Source organism: Sciurus vulgaris (assembly GCF_902686455.1).
Source record: "Sciurus vulgaris genome assembly, chromosome: 17".
Classification (NCBI taxonomy): domain Eukaryota; kingdom Metazoa; phylum Chordata; class Mammalia; order Rodentia; family Sciuridae; genus Sciurus; species Sciurus vulgaris.
The window spans coordinates 50,615,284-50,635,032 of record NC_136478.1 but is presented as its reverse complement, the minus strand read 5'-3'; the positions used below and the strand labels follow the sequence as shown (position 1 = coordinate 50,635,032).

General features: G+C 52.4%; 1 protein-coding gene across 1 annotated transcript in view; it reads left to right on the top strand.

The window, feature by feature from the left end:
* The window catches only part of FCGBP (Fc gamma binding protein), a gene marked incomplete at its 5' end in the record, with an annotated part of 35,754 nt that extends 17,657 nt beyond the window's left edge, over positions 1-18,097 (top strand). Inside the window, 13 exons of the mRNA XM_079119536.1 lie at positions 50-620; positions 720-919; positions 2,034-2,187; positions 4,497-4,834; positions 6,005-6,578; positions 6,834-7,450; positions 7,819-8,362; positions 9,347-9,924; positions 10,142-10,718; positions 11,767-11,966; positions 15,218-15,601; positions 17,591-17,853; positions 17,977-18,097. Of these exons, the coding sequence (XP_078975662.1) occupies positions 50-620; positions 720-919; positions 2,034-2,187; positions 4,497-4,834; positions 6,005-6,578; positions 6,834-7,450; positions 7,819-8,362; positions 9,347-9,924; positions 10,142-10,718; positions 11,767-11,966; positions 15,218-15,601; positions 17,591-17,853; positions 17,977-17,986 (5,010 nt within the window). The 3' untranslated portion in view covers positions 17,987-18,097. The remainder of the gene's footprint in view (positions 1-49; positions 621-719; positions 920-2,033; positions 2,188-4,496; positions 4,835-6,004; positions 6,579-6,833; positions 7,451-7,818; positions 8,363-9,346; positions 9,925-10,141; positions 10,719-11,766; positions 11,967-15,217; positions 15,602-17,590; positions 17,854-17,976) is intronic.
* Positions 18,098-19,749: the final 1,652 nt, after the last annotated feature.

Sequence of the window (19,749 nt, the reverse complement as noted above, 5' to 3'; positions counted from 1 at the left end):
ACCCTGTCCTCCGAGTGTAGCCTCTGAAGCTGGCCTCCCTGCCTCCCAGGTGAATGGCGTGGACCAGAAGCTGCCAGTGGAGTTGGCCGATGGCCAGGTGCGCGCCTACCAGCACGGCTCGGACGTGGTGATCGAGACCGACTTCGGGCTGCGCGTGGCCTACGACATGATGTACTACGTGCGGGTCACCGTCCCAGGCAACTACTACCAGCAGATGTGCGGCCTGTGCGGAGACTACGATGGCGACCCCAAGGATGACTTCCAGAAGCCCGACGGCTCACAGGCCGCCAACCCCAACGAGTTCGGCAATTCCTGGGAGCAGGCGGTGCCGGTCTCCCCCTGCGCGCCCCCGCCCGAGTGCGAGGAGTGCAAGTGCAGCCCGGAGCAGGAGGAGCAGTACCAGAAGGAGCAGTTCTGCGGCATCCTCACCAGCACCACCGGGCCGCTGGCCGCCTGCCACAAGTTGGTCGCCCCCCAGGGGCCCTTGGAAGAGTGCGTCTTCGACCTCTGCCTGGGCGGGGGCAACCTGAGCATCCTCTGCAGCAACATCCATGCCTACGTGAGCGCCTGCCAGGCGGCGGGCGGCCAAGTGGGCCCCTGGAGGAACGAGTCTTTCTGTCGTGAGTGAGGGCGGCCCGGAGGGGTGGGGAGGGGGCGGGCAGACCCTGCACGCGCGGCACCTTCCTCCCGACGCCCTGATCGGCACCCCTCCCTTGCAGCCATGGAGTGCCCCCCGAACAGCCACTACAAGCTGTGCGCAGACACCTGCTCTCTCGGCTGCTCGGCCCTCAGTGCGCCCCTGAAGTGCCCGGAACTGTGTGCTGAGGGTTGTGAATGTGACCCTGACTTCCTCTACAATGGCCAAACCTGTGTGCCCATCCAGGAATGCGGCTGCTACTACAAAGGCGCCTACTATGAGGTAGGAGCTTGGACATTTAGGGCAGGACCCAGGACCTCACAGCCTGTCCACTTATCCTCCTGCATCTCCTCCCCTCTCCCATCCCACCTTGGTCCAGCTTGTCCTCTCCCAGCCCCTGCTTTTATTTCCTCTGGTCCACCCTCCACATGGAAGTGGGAAAGACCTTTATAAATATGACCATGGGTTCTGAAGCTTTAAACCCTTCCCTGGCTCCCCAGGTCACAATTTAGTTTAGCTTTGTATCCCAGGTCTGGGCAAAGGTGGCCTCCATGACCACAAAGATGAGATTTTTGTCTCTCTCAGACCAGCTGCCAATCCCCTCTGTATCCCTCTCCCACAGTGAATCCTTTTCCTTTGACTTGAGTGTTTGCTTGTTTCAAATCTGTCACCCTCACAAGACTGAGAGCTTTCTAAGGGCAGGGACCCTCTCTGCTGTTCTCACACAAGCAATACTAGAAATCACAGTAAATATGTGAGTGGTGCTTACTACCAGCCTGCTTTTATTTTACATAAACACTTTTATGATGAAAAATTTCAAACATGACAAATGTCAACAGAACAGTGCAATGAATCTCCACGTCCCTGCACATCGCAATCTTATGTCATCTCTACCCAGCCACTTTCCTCTTCGGTCTGGATGATGGAAGGAGGTCCCTTTTCATTTCATCTGTACATTCCATGAATCAACTCAGATACACTTTCTTTGGCAGATGCTATTATTATATGCAGTCTACAGATGCCTGCAGGGTACAGATGAGGAAACCAAGGCATAAAGAGGTTAAGTAATGTCGTCCAGAGTTTTCCAGTTTGGAAATAGCAGAAACAGGTTCAAAGCCAGTGAGTCTGCTCTTAATTACTATTCACACCACTTCTCCTGTTAAGCAATGGTTAGTGGATATTTTGGAATAAAAGAGCCAGGAAATGCGTGAAAGGGAATGAATGAATGAATGAATGGATAGATGGATGGCTTGGGCCCCAGCGCCAAGGTCCACTCTGCCGAAAGACACCATGTTCATGTTCTCTGGACCCTTCTGCGTCTGGATCACTGGAGATGCCAGAGTTGGCGCCCACCCGTGGGATCCATCCCTGATGAGCATGCCCTCTGTCTCCACAGCCAGAGGAGACAGTCCTGATTGACGACTGCCAGCAGCAGTGTGTGTGCCACGCTGGCGAAGGCATGGTGTGCCAGAATCACACCTGTGCGGCGGAGGAGGTGTGCGAGCCCCAAGCAGGCGTCCTGAGCTGCGTCTCCAGCTCTGGCCCCAAAGGTGCTGGGCTCCGGGGCTGTGGGAAGAGGGCAGAGACCTGGGAGCGAGGGTAGTGTGGCGTCAAGGTGGTTTTCTTGTGGGAGGTGCAGAGGGCTAGGTGTTGGACCCTGGGCTGGGTTTCTCAATGTCAAGAGCAGAGATCAACATCGTGGGAGCCAAGGACACTTAGCAGGGATTCCAGGTCCGGGTTTCCCAGGAGAGACGATGTCAGAAGCCCTCAGTATAAGGCAGGGACAGGCAAACTTTTTCTGTCAAGGGCCAAATGGGAAATATGTAAGCTTGCAGGCCACATATTCTCAGTCACAACAGCTCAGCTCTGCCCGGGTTCATGAAAGCAGCCACAGAGGAAGCAAGTGAAGGGGCGTGGCTTTAAAAAAAAACTTTATTTACAAAAAGGGCAACGAGTGGCACCCTGGTTTGCTGACCACTGGTTTGTGGATGAGGATCAAGGCTTCAGATGTCATCACTGGGGATCAGGAAAGACTGGGACACCAGGGGACAAGGGTAGAAAGCAAGAGTTCTGAGGTCTCAGGAAGAGTCCCAGTCCCAAGATTGAAGCAGAGCCCCACCAAGGAAGGACTTTGGCTACAGGGACCCCTCCAGCAGAGGATCAGATTTCTAGGTACAGCATCAGACACGGGATCCCCAGACTAAATCTGGGACACAAGCCAACTTGGGGCTGGTTTCTTAGGCGGGGAAAGGCAAGAACCCCCCAAGGACTAAAGAATGGGACTTCCAGAACTGAGAGGCGGGGGCTGAGACCCTCGGGGCTGAGAACAGAACAACAGGGACCACCAGAGGTGGAGGTGCGTCAATCAGGGTCCTGTCAGGAGACAGATACCACACAGACGTTTGAATACGGAAAGTTTATATAAAGAATGATTTATAGGGCTGGGGATGTGGCTCAGTGGTTAAGTGCCCCTGGGCTCAATCATCCCTGCTACCAAAAAAAGAAAGAAAGAAAGAGAGAGAGAGAAGGAGAGGAAGTGAAAGAAAGAAGAAAAAAGAGAATGATTTACTACTAAGAGGGGAATAACTACCAAAGGGTAAGGGAGCTGGGTAGTGGGCACACCTGTGATTCCAGCTACCCACAGAGGCCAGTCTGGGCAACTTAATGAGAACTTATCTCAAAAACAAACTAATTTTAAAAAAAGAAAAGGAAAGGAAAAGGGAATGCTGAAGAATAGGAACATGGCAGATACAGGGAGCCTGAGATCTCACCTAAGAGGACCCTACTGTAGTCCCTTGGGTGGCAGAGAAGATGGCATGGCCACAGGAAGGACACCCCCACTGAGATACTAGCAAAACTCAGTGGGAACCTACCAGCTGGAGTGCCTAGGTGATTTGCTGGGAAGCCAGCTGGGGCCAGTGAAACCCCCTGAGCCAGCGTCCCAAATGTCATCAGCCCGGCACACCCAGGGGCAGGAAGTGCGGAGGAGATCGGAGCAGGTTGGAACCAATGAGGGACTGACCCTCCTGCAGTGACTCTCCAGCGCCCCCTAGAGACAAAGTTTAACTATGCAGCTGGATTAGAAGCAGGAGGCAATAAATTGATAACTGGTTCAGAGGGAGAGTGGAGGAAGTTTGAAGTGACACAGAGGATTCCAAAAGTTGGTGTTGTGGAGATAGTGACATAAAGTATGAGTTCTTAGATACAGAAGCCGTCCAGAACAATAACTCAGAAATGAGACCCCCAAGTCTAGATGAAACAACCCCCAGGAATGAAGTCTTGTAGTGCAAGATCCCCAGGTCAAGAGACTTAGATATGGGGATCCCAGGGCCAGAGAACGAAATGTTGGGACCCCTGGCACAGGGTTCCCATCAAAATGTCCCCCAGGACCGTCGTCTTGGGTATGAGATCAGGGGGCTGAGAGCTCAGGCATGGGGGAACCTGGGACTGGGATCTCAGACATAGGGACCCCTGAAGTGCAGGTCTCAGTGTCCCTGGGGCTCTCAATCTAGAGAACCCAGAGCCTGAATCTTGAAAGCAGGACCTGGGTCTCAAACAACATAGGGAAATAGATCCCAGAGAAAAGGACTCTAGGGCCTAAAATGGGACCCTTCACACTTGGACTGTGGCCATAGTCCTTCAGAGAGCCTGCATGTCACACCTGGGGGAACCCCAGGGCTTAGTCTTGGACACAGCAAACTCTAGGGTCTGGGTTTTGGGTGTGAGGACCCTGGAATCTGGTCTAACATGCGGTGACCTTCAGAGCCAGCATCCCTGGCACAGACTGGGGCAGATACTGGGGAGTAGCCACCCTTACGATAGACAGCCCCCCTCAAGGTCTTCTCTCCTCTGCCCTCAGATCCATGCCAGGATGTGACGTGCCAGCCACAGGAGACATGCAAAGTTGAGAATGGCCAGGGCATTTGTGTGCCCATCTCTGAGGTCACGTGCTGGCTGTGGGGTGACCCACACTACCACTCCTTCGATGGCTGGGCATTTGACTTCCAGGGCACCTGCAACTATGTGTTGGCAACAACAGTCTGTCAAGGGGTCAGTTCTGAGAACCTGAATCACTTCACCGTCACCACCAAGAATGAAAACCGGGGTAATCCCGCTGTGTCCTATGTGAAGCTTGTCACTGTGAATACCCTCGAGACCAACATCTCCATCCACAAGGACGAGATCGGCAAAGTCCGGGTATGTTCAGCAGGATGGTCCTCTGAGCCCCCCAGTAGTGTCCTGACAGCCACAGTGAGGAGCTCAAAATTCTCCATCTTCACCAGGTGTGATGGTGCATCCTGTAATCCCAGCGGCCTGGGAGGCTGAGGCAGGAGGATTTTGAGTTCAAAGCCCATCTCAGCAATTTAGTGAGGCCCTCAGCAACTCAGTGAGACCTTATCTCTAAATAAAATATTTAAAAGGGCTGGGATGTGGCTCAGTGGCCAAGTGCCCCTGGGTTCAATCCCATGTGCCAAAAAAAAAAAAAGGGGGGGGTATCTCCATCTTCACCTAGGCCTGAATCAAATTGGCAACAGAAACAATAACAATTACAGCAAACCATTATCCTTTCCCTGGGAATGAAGCCTAACCCTTTGCTATGGGTGTTAACACAGCGCGTTAGCATTTGCCTTTGTAAAAGACCTGGGTCTGAACGTCGGCACGCCCTCCTCCTCATGAGCTCGGCCATGTTGAGCGAGTGCTAACTTGGTGGGCTTCAGGGTCCTCATCTGTTGAATGGGCATCGTAGCAGGCCCAGCCCACAAAGAAGTGGTGCAGTTCAAGGGCTCAGCTCAGAGCTGGGCCTAGGTAAGCACCCGAGAGTGTCAGGGAACAAACAAGAGGCCTAGAGACTCAGACATGAAGAGAAAGTCACAGAGTTGGGAAGAGAGAGAGGGGCCACCCTTTCTGCCCAGGAAGAAGAAGATGCAGATTCCTAGCAGCTCACAGGGAGAAAGGAAGGCATGGAACAGGATAGGCGCTCAGCAAGTGACCAGGAGTGAGTAGAGATGTCCAGGCGCAGAGAAGCACAGAGAATGAAAAGAGCAAAGGCGGGGAGAGGGACAGAGAAAAATCTAGAGAGAAAATGCAGAGACAGAGAGAGATCTCCAAGAAGAGAGAGAAAACCCTAGTGAAGGGGGAGGGGAGAGAGATCAAGAGAGAGAACCAGAAAAAGAAGCGGATGTGAGGTCTCATACCTCAGGGCCTGGATGAGAACATCCACCATGTTTATAAAATGACTATTCGGCCACATATTGATAAAGACCTTGGCCGCTCCCACCTGCTGGCAGGATGAGAGAGGGAGGCAGGGGCCAGAGCTGGGACCTCCCTCCCCTCTGTGACCCCTGTTTGCCTCCCTCTCTCCCCCAGGTGAATGGTGTGCTGACAACCTTGCCTGTCTCCGTGGCTGGTGGGCGGATTTCAGTGACCCATGGAGCATCAAAGGCTGTGCTGGTGACTGACTTTGGGCTTCAAGTCACCTATGACTGGAATTGGCAGGTAGAGGTGAAGCTGCCCAGCAGCTACAGTGAAGCAGTGTGCGGACTCTGTGGGAACATGGACAAAAACCCCAGTAATGATCAAGTCTTCCCTAATGGCACAGTGGCTCCCTCAATACCCACCTGGGGTGGCAGCTGGCGCGTTCCAGGCTGGGACCCATTTTGCTGGGATGAATGCAAAGGGTCCTGCCCAACCTGCCCAGAGGAGAAGCTGGAAGAGTATGAGGGTCCCGGCTTCTGCGGACCTCTGGCCCCTAACGCAACCGGCCCCTTCGCCTCCTGCCATGCCCATGTGCCGCCTGAAAGCTTCTTCACGGGCTGTGTTCTGGATGTGTGCCTGGGCGGGGGAACCCAAGACATACTCTGCCAGGCCCTGGCTTCCTATGCTGCCGCCTGCCAGGCTGCTGGAATTGCCATCGAGGACTGGAGGACACAGGCCGGCTGTGGTGAGTGTTGGGGAAGCAGAGCAGCGGCTGGGAGCTGAGAGATTTCACTCGTCCTTCTGGATCTTTCTGTTTGTTTCTGTGTCTCTCTTAGTATTTCTCTGTGCGTCTCTTTGATTGTGTCTGTTTCTCACTTTTTCTCTCCGTCCTTTGTCTCTTGCTCTCTCTCTGCTCCCCTTTGTCTCTTTCCTCCCTGTTCCAGGACCCCAGGCCCAATGCTGTTCTTTCTCTCTCTCACCCTCCTTCTTCCACCCACAGAGATCTCCTGTCCTGACAACAGCCACTACGAGCTCTGCGGCACCCCCTGTCCAGCCAGCTGCCCACCCCCTGAACCTTCCCCGACACCAGCTGTCTGCAAGGGCCCCTGCGTTGAGGGCTGCCAGTGCAATGAAGGCTTCGTGTTGAGTGGTGAGCGTTGTGTCCCCCTGGACGGCGGCTGTGGCTGCTGGGCCAATGGCACCTACTACGAGGCTGGCAGTGAGTTTTGGACTGATGCTACCTGCTCTCAGCAGTGCCACTGTGGACCTGAGGGTGGCTCATTGGTCTGCAAACCTGTCAGCTGCGGGCTGGGTGAACAATGTACCTTGCTGCCCTCTGGCCAGCATGGCTGCCAACCTGTCAGCACAGCTGAGTGCCAGGCCTGGGGCGATCCCCACTACACCACCTTGGATGGCCACCGATTCGACTTCCAAGGTACCTGCGAGTACCTACTGAGTGGGCCCTGCCCTGAACCACCCAAGGGGACCGAAAACTTCACTGTCACTGTGGTCAATGAGCACCGGGGCAGCCAGGCTGTCAGCTACACCCGCAGTGTCACCCTGCATATCTACAACCACAGCCTGACACTCAGTGCCCGCTGGCCCCAGAAGCTACAGGTGAGCAGGGATGTGGGCCAGACAGAAGCACATGCCAGCTCTCGGGGCTGCCCCAGACAGTAGGGGGCCTGGCGATCCCCACAGTACCTTTTACACCTTAGCACTGACATGATGAACGGGTTCAGATACAGCCTTAGGATCCCACAGCTTGGATCAGTGGCTTCCCACTCTCTGAGCCTTAGTGTATTCCTCTGTAAACTGAGTCTGCAGAAAGTACCTGCTTCAGAGTAGCCACAGGGGCCAATGACACATGTCTACAGATGCTTAGGGCAGATTCAGGGCTTAGGGTTCCACGGCTAGTATGTGGTGGAGATAGGATTAGACCCCGAGTCTGCTCCACTCACTGCCGCCCCTTCCCACGCCCGCAGGTGGACGGCGAGCTCGTGGCGCTACCCTTCCAGATGGACTCAGGCCTGCATGCGTACCTGAGTGGCGCGGACGTGGTGGTGACCACGGCCTTCGGGCTCTCCCTGACTTTCGACGGGGACAGCTTCGTGCGCCTGCGCGTGCCAGCGGCGTACGCGGGCGCCCTCTGTGGCCTGTGTGGTAACTACAACAAGGATCCCGCGGACGACCTGACAGCGGTGGGTGGGAAACCCGAAGGCTGGCAGGTGGGAGGAGAACCTGGCTGCGGGGAGTGCGTGCCCGGGCCGTGCCCGCCACCATGCACGCCCGAAGAGCAGGAGTCCTTTGGTGGCCCCAACGCCTGCGGCGTGATCTCCGCCCCCGACGGCCCGCTGGCACCGTGCCACAGCCTCATACCACCTGCCCAGTACTTTGAAGCCTGCTTGCTGGACGCCTGCCAGGCCCAGGGCCACCCGGGAGGCCTCTGCCCTGCTGTGGCCGCCTATGTGGCAGCCTGCCAGGCCGCTGGGGCGCAGCTCGAAGAGTGGAGGAAGCCTGATTTCTGTCGTAAGTACCCATCCATACATAGTCCACATAGTGGGAGTCGCCCCCACCCCTTTCCCAGGACTCTAAGCGCCCTCCTGCCTCCACTGGGCTCGGGGCCTTTCTTCTTCCCCTGAGTCAGGTATCTCCTGAGAGACTCCTTGGAATTCACACACTGAAATACACCAGATCAGACATGGTAGCGAGAGAGGGACTGGACCCAGTTAGATACACCTGGGCAGAAACCCAGAGTCCAGTACACTCTGAGGAATTCATGCACTCAGATACCCTAGTCAGATGAACTTGGCAGCTGACCCGAAGCCAGGAACCCCAATCAGAAAGATCTAGTGAGCTACATACCTGTTCAGATGCCCCTGAGTTGTCTTATACAATAGAATACAACCAATCGCACAAATTTGGTCACATAGCTTCCGTGCTGTCTAACTAGATTATACACTGACACACCCAGAGCAGTTAAACCCAGATGGAATCAGGATTCTGACACAGCTCCAGGGAGATTCATTCAAGCTCACAGTCAGAGAGTCCTGGGCAGTTCCTTTCTAGCAGATCTGGTTCAAGTTTACCCAGTCAGCTTCATCCAATCAGATGCACATGCCCTGTCAGACACTGTGGATGCCCCTGGTCATGGCAGACATCGAAGTTAGGTCCACTCAGACAGCTTGATACCCCGAGGCACATCTGGCCCCATACCCCAGTCATATTCACACCGTTAGATACCATTTGGTTCTAATCCTATCCCACTCAGATGAACATAATCAAATTCACCGGGCAGCCACTGGTCTTTAAAAATTCTTGGTCAGGTAACACACACCTGGGTCTGAGCTGCCCCTCCCCCACACACCTGAGACCCACACTGAGTCCTGCTGCCAGATGTTCTGGATCAGATCCCTAAGCCCAACCATACACACCTAAGCAGGTTCTCCCACCAGGGGCCTCCTCTTGCCCACCCTTGCTCCTGCCCAGCTCATCCCCCGTGTGTCCCCCCAGCTCTCCAGTGCCCTGCCAACAGCCACTATGAGCTCTGTGGAGACTCCTGCCCAGTGAGCTGCCCCAGCCTCTCAGCACCTGAGGGCTGTGAGTCCACCTGCCGTGAGGGCTGTGTCTGTGATGCCGGCTTCGTGCTGAGTGGTGACACCTGTGTGCCCGTGAGCCAGTGCGGCTGCCTCCATGACGGCCGCTACTACCCACTGGGCGCGGCCTTCTACCCCGGCCCCGAGTGTGAGCGGCGCTGTGAGTGCGGGCCAGGTGGCCAGGTCAGCTGCCAGGAGGGCGAAGACTGCGGGCCCTACGAGGAGTGTCGAATAGAGGATGGCATCCAGGCTTGTCACCCCACGGGCTGCGGTCGCTGCCTGGCCAGTGGAGGTATCCACTATGTCACCCTCGATGGACGTGTCTATGACCTGCATGGCTCCTGCTCTTATGTCTTGGCTGAAGTCTGCGAGCGCAAGCCTGGTGATGAGGAATTTTCCATCGTGCTTGAGAAGAACAACGCATCGTCTGGAGAATCCCAACGCCTGAGGGTGACTGTGGCTGACCAGGTTGTGAGCCTGGCTCAAGGGCCACAGGTGAGTGGACATGACCCTGATCTGGGGTTCTGAGGGCACACAGCCCCACTCAGCGGGTTCTGAGGGAGCCATTACCTCACCCTGCAGGGGCTGAGGGGGACATTGACCCCACCCCAGTAGGACAGAGGGAGATGCAGCTCTACCCTGAGGAGCACACAGCTCCCCACCTGGGAGTGTGGGGGGGGGGGGGCCTCACCCACCTGACCCTTCCATCCAGGTCACCGTGAATGGCGAGGCTGTGGCCCTGCCCGTGTCTGTGGATCACGTGCGGGTGACCGCCGAAGGCCGAAACATGATTCTGCAGACGACCAAGGGGCTGCGGCTCCTCTTTGATGGCGACGCCCACGTCCTCATATCCATCCCCAGCTCCTACCATGGGCGCATCTGTGGCCTCTGTGGGAACTTCAATGGCAACTGGAGTGACGACTTTGTCCTTCCTACTGGCTCAGTGGCCTCCAGCGTGGAGGCCTTTGGAACTGCCTGGAGGGACCCCGACTCCTCCCAGGAGGGTTGTTCTGAGGGGTGTGGGTCTCAGGGCTGCCCTGTGTGCTTGGCAGAGGAAACCAAAGCCTATGAGGACAACAAGGCCTGTGGGCAGCTCCAAGACCCACACGGCCCCTTCGCGGCCTGCCACGAGGTGCTGAAACCCTCTGAATACTTCCGCCAATGTGTGTACGACATGTGTGCCCAAAAGGGTGACAAAGCCGTCCTCTGCCGGAGCCTGGCAGCCTACACAGCAGCCTGTCAGGCCTCTGGCTCATCTGTGAAGCCCTGGAGGACAGACAGCTTCTGCCGTGAGTATCCATGGGCCCTTCAGAGGAGGCCTGACCGGTCCCTTCTCTGTCTGTGGCTAGGGAAGGGTCCCTCCCTGTTGCAGGGCTCCTCCCAGCCCCCCAACAGCAGCCCCTGCAGTTTCTCTCCTACTCCTCTGACTGGCCTCCTCAGACCCCTGTCAGGGGCCCACTCACCTCAAACTTCACCTCCACCTCTTCCCTGCATTCTGTCCAGCTCTCTCTGTGTTGGCCTCTGAGGAAGGGTTGGGAAGGTCAGGAGTCCACACACACGCCTGAGTTTGTGGCTCATCCCAAGCCCCCAAGACAATGCCACGGCCATGAGATTCCCACACAGGACTTGACCTCTCCTTCAAATCCCCAAGGAAGGGACAGATTCCCTCAAGACTCTCTAGGACAAGGTAATGACCCCTCATGGGTCAAAGCAGAGCTGTTGCCTTTAGTCTTCTCAGGAAAGGACCTATGCCTGGGGCCATCACATACCCAATAGCCTTGGATCTGTCCCCAGTGGTGACAGTGGACACTGTCTATCTCCAACCCTGAACTGTCCCCTGACTACTAGCCCCAGGGGTCCAGTGGCCTCCTAGAAATCTTCCCCTGAGTGTCCTCAGCATCCTTCACACCTGCTGTGTTCCCAATTGAACTCAGAATTTTTTCCCTAAAGCTGATCCCTCTTTCTCCTACCCCAGTGACCATCGCAGGGCAACCGCACCAGCCTCCAGTGGCTTAGCCAGAGCCCAGGCCTTAATCTGGGTGTGTCCCTGGGTCCTCATGGCCCCTGTTTTTCTCCTGTGTCTGCCCAGTCCCACTCCCCCTCTTCCCCCAACCCCTCTGCCTGTACTTCCCCATCCCATCCCTGATCCCTCTGTTTCTCCTTCCCCATGCAACACGGTCACTTGGGGCTCTTGCTCTCAGTGCCACCAGATGTGAGCTCTGTAGGACAAAGTTCAGAGTTGTCTTCATCATCTGTCTTCAGCATCACCCAGCCCTGGGCAATGAGTACCCTCGCCATCCTGAAGGTGTCACCCCACCCTGTCCCCTCTCTCTGCAGCGCTCGAGTGCCCCGCCCACAGCCACTACTCCATCTGCACACACTCCTGCCAGGGCTCCTGTGCAGCCCTCTCAGGCCTCACAGGCTGCACCACCCGCTGCTTTGAGGGCTGCGAATGTGACGACCGCTTCCTGCTCTCCCAGGGCGTCTGCATCCCTGCCCGAGACTGCGGCTGTATCTACAATGGCCAATACTTGCCGGTGAGCAGGGACTTGAGGTGGGCAGGGGTGAGTGGAGGAGCTTCAGGGAGACTCAGAGCTTCTACAGTGACCTGCTTGCTCATGGATGGGGACAGAGGACCGAGCATCATATCCCAGCTGAGTGACTCCATGCGGAGAACCTGTATTAGTTTCCTGCAGCTGCTGTAACAAATTATCCCAGACCTGGTAGTTTAAAACAAGAGAAAATAAATTCCTCCACAGTTTTGGAGGTCAGAAGTCAGAAAGCAGGATCGCCAAGCTGAAGTCTCAGTGTTGGCCGGGTGGCACTGTCTCTGGAGGCTCCAGGGCAGCATATCTGATCCTCGCCTCTCCTGCCACAGGCACTCCTTGCTTGTGGCCACACCACTCTGATCTCTTCCTCCTCTCCTGTGTGGGTCACAAAATCTCCTTCGGCCTCTCTCTTCTTGCTATTCCCCCATTTTACAAATAAAGAAATGTGACACAGAAAAGGCAAGTGGCTTTAACTCGCAGCACTTGCAAGTGGATCCAAAATCCTACTCTTCCTTTGGGTCTCACCGCCTGCCAGAAGCCATCCAGAAACCCCTCTGCTAGGTCATCTCCCTGTGCCTCCTCATCCCACCCCAACGCTCTGCCTGCACCTCCCTACCCTACCCCTGACCCCTCTGCCTTTGCTTCCTCATGCCAGCCCAGTGCCCTCTGTCTGTGATGGAAGTTTTATTAGATGTGTGCATCTGGCATTCGGGAGAGATGCATGGCCCACAGACAGAAATGTAGGCATCATCAATATAGATAGTGCCATCAGTCCTGCATGCAGGGTCCACGTCATGGATTCAACTAACCACAGACAGGAAATATTTCAAAACAAAATTGCATCGGTTTTGAACAGGTGCAGATTTTTTTCTTGTCTTTATTCCCTAAACAACATATGCAGTACGACAGCTCTGTCTGTAGCATTTACATTAGGCCAGGTGTGATAAGCGATCCAGAGAAGATTTAAAGTATGCAGGAGGATGTGCGTAGGTAGTATGTGCCGTTTTATATAAGGAACCTGAACAGCTACCGGCTTTGCTGTCCTGTGGGGGTCCTGAAACTGAAGAATGACTGTGTTTATTCTGTTCATTACGTTGACATTTTTCTTTCAAAGTTTTCAAACTTTTAGTTTTGAAGAATTCAAACATAAGAAAAATTATAAGAAGGTGGGTGTGGTGGTGTACACCTGTAATCCCAGCAGCTCAGAGGTTGTAGGGGGCGAGATGGGAGGATCCTAAGTTTCAGGTCAGCCTTGGCAAATTAGCAAGCCCCCCAGAAATTTAGTGAGACTCTGTCTCAAAATAGATTAATTTTTTTAAAAAAAGGACTTGGGATGTCGCTGCTTGGTAAAGTGCCCCCAGATTAAATTCCTAGTACAAAAAAAGCAAAAGAAAAATTTTAAGAATAGTACAAAGCACTCCTGCCCACCTGCCAGGGAGGGGTTTCCTTTGCTAGTTTTGTGCCACATTTGCTTTATCATCTTCTCTCTGTATGTAAATATATACCATTATTTTCTCTCAATTCTCAATTGAGAAATGTTGCAAATGAAATTCCCTTTTACTCATAGATACTTTAGCATGTATTCCTCAGATGAAAGAAATTCATTTATATGATCCATATAAATGAATATGTCTGTAGGAACATATTCATTTAACATTCAAGTTAACATTCATTCAAGTTAACATTCTGTAGATTTTATTCAGATTTCATTTGTTGTCCCAGTAATGTTATTTTATTTTGTTTTATATTATTTTTGGGTCCCAGGGATTGAACTCAGGGGCACTCAGCCACTGAGCCCCCATCACCGGCCCTATTTTGTATTTTATCTAGAGACAGGTCTCACTGAATTGCTTAACACCTTGCTTTTATTGAAATGGTTTTGAATTTAATATCCTCCTGCCTCAGCCTCCTGAGCCACTGGTATTATAGGTGTGCGCCACTGTGCCAGCTTGTCCTTGTAATGTTATTAGAATAATTACCCCTCTCTGGGTCAGGGTCCCACTGAGAATCAGACACTATTTTGTGTCCATAAAATTTGATGAAATCACCAGGTAGTGAATGGAGGGGGCAGGTGAAGAGACAGGGAGAGAGAGAGAGAGAGAGAGAGAGAGAAGGTCTGAGGATCCAGCCCTGGGCAAGAGAGTGAAGGATCTGAATAAGGAGTAGGCTGGAAATGAGGTGAAGAGCAGCTGATCACGGAGGAGAAAACCACAACAGTTAGTTCCTGGAAGTGGATTTCCAGGGCTCTGTGTTCTGGAAACAGGTGTCGGTACTAGGTCTCTGGGATAGCTCCAGTGCCCACCTTTACCTGTATCAGTTAGCTTTTGCTGGGTTACAAATCACCTCAAAATGTGGTGACTTAAAACAACACCTGTTTATTTAATTTGTAAGCCTACGATAGCAGTTTGGATTGGGCAGTTCTTCTGGCTGTCCCTTGATCTCACTTTTGCATCTGTAGTCACCTGGTGGGTCAGCTGGTGACTGGTCTACAGTGGTACATTAGTCAACTTTTCATTGAATTTAAGAAAATACCTAAGACAGGCTACTTTATAGAGAGAAGAGGTTTGTTCCACTCACAATTTTGGAGGCTGGAAGTCCAAAGAGCAATGGTGCAGGCTCTGGCAAGGGCCCACATTGGCTGCATCCCATCATGTCAGGAGTGTATGTGTATCTCTGTCAATGGATGTTCTGACCCTCCTTATAAAGCCACCAGGCTTCAATTAGGGGTGCTCCACCTGAGTGACTTTATTGAATCTAATCATTTTACAAAGTTTCCACCATTTGGATTAAGTTTTCACCCTCTTCTTACCACTAACATAAGCCTTTGGGGATCTAAACTCTCATATGTGTTTGGGGAGACAAACCATATTCAAATCCTAACAGGTAGCCCGAGCTGAGAGTTTTCTCTCTTCCATGTGGTCATTCATCCTCCAGTAAGCTAGCCTGGGCTTATTCTCATGGTGACTAGGCAGGGTTCTGAGATAGAGATGGAGTGGGAGGTGTAGTGGGAAGTCAGGTCTCTTGAGGTCTAGACATGAACTTGGTATAACATTGCTTCTGCTGTGTTTGATTGACAAAGCATAATCTTAAGGCCTGCCCAGGCTCATGGGTAGGGAAAATACACTCCATTTCTTAATGGGAGTCCACTGCAAAATCACTGCATGAACAGAAGATTGCGGGTATGTGGCCATTGCGGCAGTCCCTTGTACCACCCTAACCTGGCCCCTTTCTGTGCACAGACAAACTCCTCCCTGTTGACCTCGGACTGCAGTGAGCGCTGTTCCTGCTCCTCCAGCACTGGTCTGACCTGTGAGGCAGCTGGCTGCCCAGCCGGCCATGTCTGCGAGGTCCAGGAAGGGTCCCGGGACTGCCGGATTGCCCAGGGTGTCTGTACCGTCTCCTTGGGTGCCAACATCACCACTTTCGATGGGGCCAACAGCATCTTCGGCTCCCCTGGTGTCTACGAGATCTCTTCCCGCTGCCCAGCACTACGGCCAACCATCCCCTGGTACCGTGTGGTTGCTAATGTCCAGCCCTGCCATAAAAACCCTGAAGCTGTGAGCCAATTCCACATCTTCTTCCAGAATGGTATGGTGACCGTGACCCCAGGCAAGGGCGTGTGGGTAAGTTGGGACATGGCAGGTGGGTGTATCTCCCTGGCCCTTGTTCTTTCTAGTGCAGTGTTCTACGTTCCTGGCTCCCTGGTGGCCTTGCTGTTTTCCTTATCAAGGTCTCTATAGTTTGGTCTCTGAATTTGTCTTTGTCTCAACATTTCAGACTTAGTCCTTCCATAGGGCTGAGTTCTTGAAAAGCAAAAACACACTCAAGTAACTTATTAGTTTTAGTTATCAGTTTCAATCCAGACTCTAATGGTTGCAAGAAAACCAAATTCGAATTACCTTAAGCAAAAAATTAATTGACTGGCCCACATAACTAGAAGATCCACAGATGGAACCTCAGGAGTGGTTGGATCCAGTGCCTTGGTAATATTATCAGGAATTTATACCTCTATCTTTTAGACTTATAGTTCACCAAATCAGCTTCATTCTTAGACAGGCTTTCCTTTCATAGGAAGATAACCCTCCAACTTCCCCAAGCTATGCCCCACCAGTTTAGCTCCCTCAGCAGAAATTGATCCAACTAAAGACCAGGATTTTATCTCACTGGGCCAGTTTGGAAACATGCCCACCCCTGGAATCAATCACTGTGGCCTTAGGGATGGAATGCTATGATTGGTCAGTCTGGGGGTCACATGACCGTCAGGGTTTTCCCCCCAAGACCATGGCCAGCTTTTGAGATGTACTAGGAGAACTCATCATATAGTTGTACTTCTGGAGAATTATTACAATGAAAGAGTACAAAGCACCTATGAAGGGGAAAGACAGACCAAGCGAAGTCCACAGGAAACCTAGCTCAAGGTTCCCGAGTTCTCCCCTCCTGCAATCAGGCAGGACGTGCGTCATCCTCCAGGGGAACTTCCGGGGAAGTTCATTAGAGTCTCTTTGACCAGAGTTTTCATTGGAGGCTGATCACCTAGGCAGCCTCTGCTTAGCACATACCAAACTCCCAAGAAGAAAACTCCCAGGGGTTCAGCCTCACTGGACTCTAGGCCTTAGGGGAGCGGGGACCCTCACCATCTTGATGGCCAGTTTTCTCCCAGTACCCAGCTCAGAGCCTGGCAGCTAGAGGGAAAAAACTCAGCCCTCCTCCCTCTGTGCCAGACTGTGCTTGGTAAAGGGAAATGACTCGGATCCAGTTGTTACACTTGCAAACAAAGCTTGCAGCTGACGAAACTTTCCATTTACGGAGTCTCCACCTGTCCCTTCTGCTTGCATCCTCTCTTTTCCCTTCCAGCATCTGTTTTCCACCTCTCTTTCATTTTTCTTCCTATTTCCTTCCTTCTACCCACATATTCATGCATCAGTCCATCAGATCTGCGTCTGTCTTTCCTATCTTATCTACCCGTCTCTCCAATCATCTGACAGGAAGGCCCCCCAAACAAGGGCATTTGGAAAAAAGGAAACATCTCTTTCAAAGAAGTTGCTTTGGAAAAACTAATGTTAGGGAATCTGACTAACCTTAGAAGGATTCAATCATCCACCAAATAGACAACAGTTCTTTAAAGAAGAAACTCACAAGGTTACTGAGTCTGCAGCTGATGACTAAGAGACAGAAATTTCCTCTTATATTTGTTAAGATCAGTCCTTATCTTCAGACTTCAGCATTACAAAACTAAAGTTGCTCTTGTTAGGAAACGAGTAACGGACTCAAATTTTCTTTTATTTTGAAAACTAGGATCAAGCAGGATGATCCTGGGGTTTGACTGTTTATCTGTCTGGGCCAAAGTGCTTTCCCCTGCGACCCTGGGATGCGTGTGGGTCCCTGAGTCCCTCTCACCCATCGACTCTCCATCCTCCTGCCCATCCGGTCAGACCCCCCAGCTGTCTTCTCATGCACCATTCCTCCAGCGAGCGCATGTCTGCAGGTGTTCATCTCTTTCAGCACCTGCCTCTCTGCTTTAGCACCTTGTTCTCTAGCTTGGAGCCTCCATCTTCATAACACCCCAGCTCTTCTATGGCTCTGGCTTCACCTCCATGTTTTCCCACTACCAGGTGAATGGTCTCCGAGTGGATCTCCCAGCTGTCGTGTTCACATCTGTGTCTGTGAAGCAGACACCCGACGGCGCCATTATAGTCCACCAGAAGGGAGGGGTCCAAGTCCGACTTGAAACCGACGGGCAGCTGACTGTGATGGTTGGCAATGACCATGCTGGCAGGCTCTGTGGGGCCTGTGGAAACTTTGACGGGGACCAGACCAATGACGTGCCCCAGGAGACAGGAATGGATAAATGGAAAGCCAAGGACTTCTCCCAATGGTGAGGGCTGTAGAGCGGGAGCCAGGCTTCTTGGGGGCAGGAGCATCTGGATCCTCACGGGAAGCGGGCAGGTTGGGTGGGGCTTGTCTGCAAGAGGAGGTGCTAAGTGTTTGTCTCTTGCAGTTATGACTGATCAGTCATCCATCAGGAATGGAGACCTCAAGACCTGACCCTTCTGGAGGTTGAAGGATGCACTATGTGCCCCTACCCTGCTCTACCCCTTTGCTGAGCCATTGAGGCCAAATGTGAGAGCACTGAATAAATATCTCAAGTCAAGCCGCACGCTGATGTTTCTTTCTCACCCCCAACTTTCCTCCCAGCACAGGAGGGAAATCTGGGACATGAATATTGGGGGTGAGAGGATGGGTACATGCATGTGGAGATGCATGCGGAGATGAAGACACAGGTGACCGGATTGGGTAAAGGGTGAATGCGGAAATAGGAGGATGTGGAAATGGATGTTTAGAGGAATGGATGGATGAAAAGACAAATGATCGGACGAAGGAGAGACTTCATCATTCATAATCCCAGCAATGCACTAACTTTCTCTCTGACTCAATTTCCTCTTCTTTAAAGTGGAATTATGGACAGGATGTAATGAGTTGGAGTGAGGATTTAATGTGTTAATTCAACCAACAAGTCAAAAATGGAAGGAGAGGGCACTAGGAAAGCATGTGGGAGGTTCTAAAAGGCAAATGAAAAAATAAAAAAAAAGCATATTAAGCAAGGGGGAGTGTCAGATGTCACTGATGATAAATAAGATTAGGGAAGAAAATTTACCATTGGCTTTAGCAACATGGAGGTCCTTAGTGATCTTAAGAAAGTTATTTTGGTGGAGTGATGGGGGGGGGGGGGGTGTGATTGAAATGTGTCCAAGAGAAAAGATGAGAAGAAGTGAAGACAGTATGTACAGAAAGTAGCTTCAAGTTTTGTTAAGAACCAGCCAGCGTGGTCAGGTGGTTTTCTTCTGTCCACGCTCAACAACCAGGGTGCTGGGGCAGAGTAACTGGAGAGGTGGGATCAACCCAGCTTGGTGATGGGAACGAAGGTGTGGCTATAAGATATGGAAAATGAAAAAAAAAAAAAAAAAAAAAAAAAAAAAAAAAACAGTGAGGCCTGAGAAAGGGAGCGAAAAAGAAAGCCACACACTGATAGCTTTCTCAGCGCATTCCTTCCCAGTGACAGAACAGTCCCTCGAAAGGAAGCCAAAGCATCCATCCTTCCCCAGATACATCCTTTCTCAGTGACAGTACAATGGGACCCTGAAGGGAAAGAGATAAGCACTGAACGCAGACCCCGGACCCTCCATTCTTCTCCAAGTGGAACTAGTGCCCAGCAGGGACAATTTTTTTAATTCTCGCACACTTGTTTCCTGAGTGCCCAAACTGGTATGCTCACTAGACCACCCCTCAAAACAACCTGTATAAACCCAGCCCCTTTCTTCGTTGAGTGGCTCATTTTTCCACCAGGAAAGTGGGTTCACCAGCACCATTTCATCCCTGCGTCCCCTTCCTCAGCTGAGATGACTCGTGAGGTTTGCGACCTGCCCTGTCTTTTTGTGCTAACGGTGGCGACAGTGATGAATGGGGAATCTGGATGGATGGTAAAGGTAATGTGGTCCCAGTGGGGTGAGGGACAGTGAGAAGGCAGTCAGCTCAATGGAGGGGGGAAGGAAGGATCAGCGGGAGCATTCACCTCAGAGGGAGTAAGGTAGAGCCGATAGGAGGTAATGGACAGAAAACAAGAGGCACTGAAGTGAGATCCCGTAGGGGCTATAGTTTTAGAGCTGTCACTGTTTAGACATAGGTTCTTTCTTCCTCAGCAGGCTGGGATCTCCAGAGCTATCACAGTCACCATTGTGTCCTCAGCACAAGGTTTTCAGTTATTGTTTTTGAT